At 60.7% G+C, this 7635-nt stretch overlaps 1 protein-coding gene across 1 annotated transcript in view; it reads left to right on the top strand.

Moving 5' to 3' along the window:
* SMTN (smoothelin) overlaps positions 1-6593 on the top strand; it is a 21255-nt gene extending 14662 nt beyond the window's left edge. Inside the window, 8 exon segments of the mRNA XM_017746491.1 lie at positions 1-120; positions 671-733; positions 898-961; positions 1293-1463; positions 1562-1685; positions 1757-1908; positions 3206-3274; positions 5677-6593. The exon segment at positions 1-120 is cut by the window's left edge and continues 13 nt beyond it. Of these exon segments, the coding sequence (XP_017601980.1) occupies positions 1-120; positions 671-733; positions 898-961; positions 1293-1463; positions 1562-1685; positions 1757-1908; positions 3206-3274; positions 5677-5827 (914 nt within the window). The 3' untranslated portion in view covers positions 5828-6593.
* Positions 6594-7635: the final 1042 nt, after the last annotated feature.

The following is a 7635-nucleotide window of genomic DNA, read 5'->3' as shown; positions in this document are numbered from 1 at the left end:
GCCAATCTGTCGCAGGAAGGGCTGGCCACACCACAGAGACCACCACCATGCAGAGCACTCAGTCAGCCGATGGCTCGGCACGCAGCACTGTCACTAAGACTGAGCGTGTCATCCAGTCTAGTACGGGTTGGGCTGGGGGGGTGTGCCAGCCCTTTGGGAGCCTTGCAGAATCCTTCCCAGTGCTCCACCACTACAGATCCTTTGCCATTCACTGCCTGTCCTGAGTCTGGCTTGACTCTGCTGGGAGCAGGACTGTGGTTCTGGCTTGGCCAGAGCCTGCCTGGGGATAATTAAGGTTTCTGCTCTGGTGACTTCCCTCTGAATCCCCAACCCTGTCAGGATGGCAGGGCCTCATCTGCACCTTTGGCCTGTCTCTTGTCTCCTATACCCCTGCTCTCCCCATTCCTGGGTGGCTCAAGCTGAGTGACTGCAGGGGCTGAGGGATGCCCCAGCTCCCTGCTGCTTTGCGCTTGCCTGTTTGTTCTCTGCCTGGGGGGCATATGTCCTCTGTCCTCCCTCTGCCTGCCATGCGCATGGCTCTACCATCTGGGACTTCTCCCTGGTGCACTGCATGGGTGCACTGCATGGGTGCGAGGGTGCTTGGCAGCAGCAGGCATCTGTGGGTGCTGCTCCTCCCAGCTCAGCAGTTCCTGTTACCCTGTCCCTGCAGGTGATGGCACCAAGACCTCCCATACTACAACCATGGAGTCAAGTTATGTGAAGAGATCAGACAGTAAGAGTTTTTCCTCCCCTTTCCCCATGGCATCCTCAGGGTGTAACCCTGGGGCATCGCTACCACTGAGCCGTCACTGCCCTGGTGCAGGTAGAGTCCTGCCTGCCTGGCACAGCTGCCCTCTGCTCCTGCCCAGGGCCTCTCTCCTTCCTCTCTCTCTGCAGATGGCAACAGCACTTTCGTTCAAACCAAATCATCCTACAGCTCCTCATCCAAGAAGACGGGCAGGTGAGCAGAGGCGCCTGTGGGGACAGCCCCACACAGTCCCTGTCACTCACCTGCTTGTGCAAACCTTCTGCCCAGCTTGCAGCGTCCCCACACAAACGTGGCCCCAAAGCCTTCTGGGTCTGTGGGGTATGTTCACTGTGTTCAGAGGCTCTCATGGGTCCTTCCATGGGCATAGAGATAGGTCTGCCAGCTGAGGACCTTAAGCCACCTCTCTGCTGTCCCAGGGACATGGAGGTCTCCTGAGTGCCAGGGCTGGCCGTGGGCTGAGACCACTGCTTGCCCTCCCCTGGGCTGCCCACAGCCCTTTTAGCATTGCCTGTCTCTCTCCCAGCATTTTTGACCGTGAGGATGAGAGTGCCTCTCGGCAGAGCAGCCTGGCTGCGCTGGAGCGGCGCCAGGCGGAGAAGAAGAAGGAACTGATGAAGGCTCAGAGCCTGCCCAAGACATCAGCCTCACAGGCGCGCAAGGCCATGATGGAGAAGCTGCAGAAGGAGGGTGGGAGGTGAGGCTGGGCCTGGGGCAGGCTGGCCGGGGCAGTGAGTGCTGCACAAATAACAACACCCTGCAGCTGTGGATAACACCCCGTGTCTCCTGCCACAGTTCACCAAACCCCGCAGCATCACAGACCACTGTGCAGCGGTCCTCCAGCTTTGGCGTGCCCAACGCCAGCAGTATCAAGCAGATGTTGCTGGACTGGTGCAGAGCCAAGACCCGGGGCTATGAGGTGGGTGCCACCTCCTCTTCCTGTCCCAAGGCCAGTCACTCTGTCCCTTGGTAACTCTGTTGCCCTCTCAGCATGTGGACATCCAGAACTTCTCATCCAGCTGGAGTGATGGCATGGCCTTCTGTGCCTTGGTCCACAATTTTTTCCCTGACGCGTTTGACTACAGTAAGCTGACGCCCCAGAACCGCCGCCAAAACTTTGAGGTGGCCTTCTCTTCTGCAGAGTACGTACCTCTCTTGCCGTCACGTGGAGTTGGGATGGCTTGGGGTGGCTCTCCTGCTCGCTACTGGGGCGAGGGTGAACATGTGGAGGTGATGGTGCTGGAGGTGGGTTCTAGTAGGTGTCACTCCCCCATGCAATGCAACGAGGTTAGGCACTGTGGGGGCAAGCAGCAGCTGTGTGGGCAGAGTCACAAGAGGCCAGTGCAACCCAGTCTGGTGTGGCAAGGGTGGGTCTGGGAATCTGGGTTCCTGGGTGTGGGGCAGAGCACCCAAAGGAAGAGCAGCAGCCCCACAAGCCCACCTGGCTTCAGGCAGTACATACCACCCTGGGGTACCAGGTGTGGCACTGCAGCCTGTGGGGGGAGCAAGGTTTGCCTGTGCCAGGTGCCTCCTTTCACAGTTATAGGGGCTCAAACACCGTTGCAGCTTCTCCAGTCTCTTCCCTTTTGCTTCTGGTTTTCCTGGGTGCTGAGAGATGGGAGTGCGCCCAGCTGGAGGGCTGGCAGCCAGCCCTTCTCTCCTTCTTTCTGTCTCTCTCCCACCCACCCACTCCTCTCCTCCAGCACCCTGCCCAGGGGCAGGGCTGGGGGTGGGGGTCCCATCCTGCTGATGTCCAAGGTGGCGGGGTGAGCTGGAGGCTCCCGCAAGCTCCCAGGGTGCTGTGGTGCTGTTTGGTGGAGCGAGAAGGGGGCTGCGGGCCTGGTTCTTGGCGCTCCTGTTAATGGATTTTTTGCCTTAATTGGGAAACTGGTGTGCGGACTTGAGAGAGCCATCGATCTCTCCGGCCTGGAAGCCAGGTGGCCTCTCGTCCTTCCTCCTCCTCCAGCTCTTGTGAGCATCCTCTCCCGAGCTTCCTGCACCAGGGCTGTGCTGCGCGGTTCCAAGTGGAGCTGGGCAGGAGGGCTGGGCTTGCTCCCCCATCCTCCCAGCGGGTCTATATAGGAGCTATATAGAGCAATGCTCCACTCTGGAACCCGCTCCCCGAGCACCTGGCGCGCCAGAACACCTCACTCCTCCTCCTCCTCTTCCATCTGTCTTTACCTCTGGACTTCACGCCTCTCCACGCCACTCACCTGCCCCTCTCTCCCTTGCTTGTGCCCCCCCAATCTCACTGAATGGCCTCGGCATGGGGTGCCCAAAGCCCTCCTGCCCCTGCATCGTGCATCCCCAGAGCATGCCAGAGCGGAGCAGCTGCCAATGGGACGGGAACTGCACTGATCTGTGTCTCTTGTTTTCTCTTCCTCCCCTCCCTGACTGGGCTGCGGTCACTGGCTTGCCCCTCTCTCTCCCTGCACCCAGGAAGCACGCGGACTGTCCACAGTTGCTGGACGTGGAGGACATGGTCCGGATGCGCGAGCCAGATTGGAAGTGTGTGTACACATACATTCAGGAATTCTATCGCTGCCTGGTCCAGAAGGGGCTGGTAAAAACCAAAAAGTCGTAGCCCATTGTCACCCCCCCCGGACCAATGGTGAGAACCTTCCCCTCCAAGTACCTGCCCATGCCCCCACAACCACCAGGGCTCGGCAGGGAACTGACTGCCTCAGCTGGGGATGAGGCTGGGGGATGCTGGTGGGTGAGGGGTGAGTGCTGGTGGTGCCAGACAGGGCCCAGCAGGAGGTGGGCAGAGACAGCTGGCTGGGGTCGGGCCTTCTGGAATAGTGCCTATGGGAGTTTGGGCAGGGGGGACTGTGTCACAGACTGTTGGCTCTCCACCTGTGGGGAGGGCAGTAGTGATAACAGAGCCCTTCTCCCATGGCTGAGCCTGACTCATGGATCAGCTGCTGGGGATGCCACTCAAGATGTTCTGAGTGGTGCTGCCTGAGTGTGGGTGGCCCTCCAGGATGCTGCAGCATCACTGCTTGGACTTGCTGCCTCATTCCCCTGCCCCAGAGTGCATGCCCAGCTCTGAAATGCTGCCTGCTCATATATGGGCAGAAGCAGGAGCCTGGAAAGTGTGACTCAAGGCTCAGGTTCTGCCTCGGCCTGCAGTGTTTGCGCCTCTCAGGGCATCCTGGCTGGCGCTGGAGCTGCGGCTCCCCTGGCTCTGCACAGCGCTGGCACACCAGGGCCCAAACAATGGCTTTATAAGGGCAGAGTTACTCTCTGTGTGCTGCCATTGCTCTGCCATCACCCCCCGAGCCAGGCTGGCAGTGGCAAGGGCTTTCCCAAGGCCCCAAGCATTGCCCCCCCATCCCCATGATGGCCAAATCACGAGGTGGGGCTGGTGCCAGCCAGGCTGTGGGCTGGGAGCCCACTGACCAGGCAGCAGAGACCTAATGGGATGCCGGGGGGCCATGGGACCCAGGGTGGGGGCCTTTCCTGGGCCCTGGTGCTCCCCAGGGGCTGACACTGGCTGGGATTGCTCGTTGCTTGGGGCTGTTCTAGGGGGCCAACGTGTGCAGTGGGGCTACTGCAGGAGGGGAGAGGGGAGGTACAGGGCTTGGGGGTGAGGGTGTTGAGGTGGGTGGCAGCATTGGGTTCAGACCCTCCTTGTGCACCCTGTCTTTTGGGGCAGAGCCCTGCCTTGGGGTATCCTCCTTGTGCATCCAGAGTCTTGGGGCAGAACCTTGAGTTCTGCTGGGCCAAAGCAGCTGAACTGGCCATGGCGGCAGCAGGTGCTGCCAGTTTGTGTCAGCACAGACCCCAGTGCAAGTGCAGCCCTTGCTCCAGCAGCAGCAGCCTGGCATGCTCCAGCACCATCTGTCCCCTGAAGGGGGGACAGTGCCTGGTAGGGGTGCAGGGGGCTGGGCAGGGCCAGAAGGGTTGGCAGCAGAGGCAGGGCAGCTTCTGTGACCCCGCTCCTTCTCTCCCAGTAAAAGGGAGAGGACAGAGGTGGCTGGATCCCCCTCCATGTCCTTCCTGGTTGTCACAGTGACCCCTAATCGTGTTGTCAGCCCCTTCAAGCACCCAGGGAGCCTCCACTTGGGGAGAGACATGGCCCAGGGCACTGGATGGGTGGCAAGGCAGAATGGGCCACCCCACCAAAAGGGCAGAGGCAGAGCCCCAAGGCTATTATGGGGATGGGGACACAACCACAGCTGATCTGCCAGGGCCCCGCAAGACTGGTAGCTGCTGGAGCAGGGTCTTGCATGGACCCCTGCACTGTGGTGGGGCAGGGAGAGGAGGAGATAGGCACAGGCCAGGTTGAGTGGGCTGAGGCAGGGCAGTGCCCACTCCAGCAGTAGGGTGTGCTGGGCCTGGGGCAGGCAGCCCCTGGGCTCCAGTCTGGGACAAGGGTGGGAGCCAGGCTGGCAGGGCTTGGGGGAAGGCAGAAGAGCAGGACCAGGGCTTGAGGTAGGAGTAAGAGGCAGCATGTAACCAAGACCCACCCCCTGCTTTCCCTGGACCACTTGGTAGGGTTTGAGGCAGGGGCACAGCAGACAGCTGCAGCCAGGCAGGGCTCTCCCTAGAGGTCACCAGCATCGGCTGGAGGAGCAAGAGGAGGAGGGGGCACGGCTTTAGCAGGGGATGACTGCCAACACCAAGAGCTGGGACAGAGAGTACCAGGGGAGCAAGGGGTGCAGATAGTTGGGCAACCCCTGCCCTGGGGCAGGCACCTCCCAGGGCAGATAGCACATGCTCTTCCCAGTGTCAGGAGCAGCAGGACTGTGGGTAGCAGGGTGGGGTGGGGGGCATGTGAAAGGAGCTGAACCGGTCTGAGGGCAGCAGTACCCACACCAGCAGGCCCACGGCAGTGTGGGGTGCCCATCCCAGCTCCCACATGGGGCAGCCTGCCTGAGGCCATGCTGAAGGCTTCATCTCTGCAGGACGCTGGTGGACTGCGTGCCGCTGGTGGAGGTTGAAGACATGATGATCATGGGGAAGAAGCCAGACGCCAAGTGCGTCTTCACCTATGTGCAGTCCCTCTATAACCACCTGCGTCGCCACGAGTTGCGCATGCGGCAGAAAGAGTGCTAGAGCCTGCCCTGCCCACCCCCACTGCTGCCCTCACCCCAGAGCTGCCCAGCGGGAGGGGAGCTGCTTGCCCTGGGAGGGTCTGGGGGGCCATGGGTCTGGCACTGGGGACAGGAGAACTCTTCCACCAGGGCACCCCCACACCTCTGCCTTGGCAGAGCTGCTTCTGCCTCGGCCAGCTGTGGGCTGACCCTGTGGGCAGAGCCAGCTGGGCGCTGCTGGGGATGCTCCCAGCTTGGCTTGCCCCCCATGCTCCAGCCTTTTAAGTTATTTGTTCTCCAGGAATTATTTGCCCTGCAGGCAGCATCCCTGTGTCCCTGGGGTGGCCTGGGCACAGCTGTGCCCTCAGACTCGGGACACTGCATGAGTCTGTGGCTGCGCAGGGCTGTGAGGTCTAGCCAGGGTCATGGTGCATCCTGCAGTGGTTCCCTTGGCCCCCTGCAAGGAAGCCTCTCTGCCCACTGTAGGCCCTGCTTCGTGTCACCTCCCTGGGGACAGCTCCACAACTGTGCTGACACCCTGCTTCCCACATCCACGTGCACCTGGGGCACTTCCACGTTGGGGGCACCTGTGGACTGGGGAGTGGGCAGGGGCAAAGGGTCCCAGGGGAGCAAGGCCAAAGGAACAAGCTGGGACAAGCCTCCCCCACTCCCCTCTCCAGCTCAGGGCACCCACGTGCTCAGCGCCGCTAGCCCCTCTGTCACATCTCTACACTCGCGCTGACACGTGTACCAACACCAGCCAGATAATAAAGGTTTATCAAAGGCAATGCCTCTGGCTCAGGTCCTTCTCCCAGTAGCATATTGCACACCACAGTGCTTGGGGAGCACTGGCAGTCCAGCTGCTCCTGGCCTCTCTACCTGCAATTCCACTGCTCGCCCAGCCCAGAGGGACACTGGGGCATGTACTGCTCCTCCACTCATTGATGATGTCCATAGCTGAACCACCCTGACCAGGGCTGTCAGTTCACTGCCCCCCATTGCCCCAGGCCTGGCACAGGGAAAAGATCCCATGTGGCCAGCAAGGCTGTGGTCAAGTGTAGTTGTGCCCCACTTCCTTCCCTAGCTCAGGGCCAGCTATCCCCACTGGGCCCATGCAGCCATGGGACTTCAGTTCAACACTGCAGGACTCACTCATGGGCTCATGCCCATCCCCCTGCACCCTGTGAGAGCAGCTCATCCCATGCCATGGTGCCCACCACCCTCACCCCTCTATCATGCTGGGGAGGGTTGGCACAGGAATGGCACAGTGGTCTGTAGGTTGGTTTGTGGCTCACCAGCAGTGACTATGACCGTGCCATTGCCTCCTGCCTCTGTGAGAAGCTTCGATGCACCCAGTTTCCCTCGGAACAGAGCAGTGTGGGATGAACCCCACCGAGCCCTCTCTTAAAAAAAGACACAGTGCAGATGACTGCAAATAAATGCTTTACTAGGAGCTGGATATGATATAACCCTGCTGGAGGGTAAAGCCCCCTTCCTGGAGCAGCTCTCCCACCTTTGGGACTCAGCACATCTACCCTTAGCACCTGGCGCTTTCTGCTGAGGGTTTCATCCTGTCCCATGCAGGTGGGATACTGCTGCCCAGTGCTGGGAGCAGCTAAACCTCTGGGCACAGCAAAGGACTGCAAGGAATGCTGCTCCTCCTGACTGGCCAGGGATAATGGGCTTCAAGGACGGGAGGGCATCAACCAGCACACAGGCCTGTCAGAATGCCTACAAGTACCCAGGAAGCCCCTGCTTGAGGCTGAATCTGTCTAGGGCATCCTCGGGGCAGAGGCTACACAGCACCAAGCAAGAGCGGGGGGGAAAAAC

This window comes from Corvus brachyrhynchos, unplaced genomic scaffold, assembly GCF_000691975.1.
Source record: "Corvus brachyrhynchos isolate BGI_N302 unplaced genomic scaffold, ASM69197v1 scaffold19, whole genome shotgun sequence".
Lineage (NCBI taxonomy): Eukaryota > Metazoa > Chordata > Aves > Passeriformes > Corvidae > Corvus > Corvus brachyrhynchos.
Note: the sequence above shows the minus strand (reverse complement) of the source record. Positions and strands in the feature narration are given on the sequence as shown.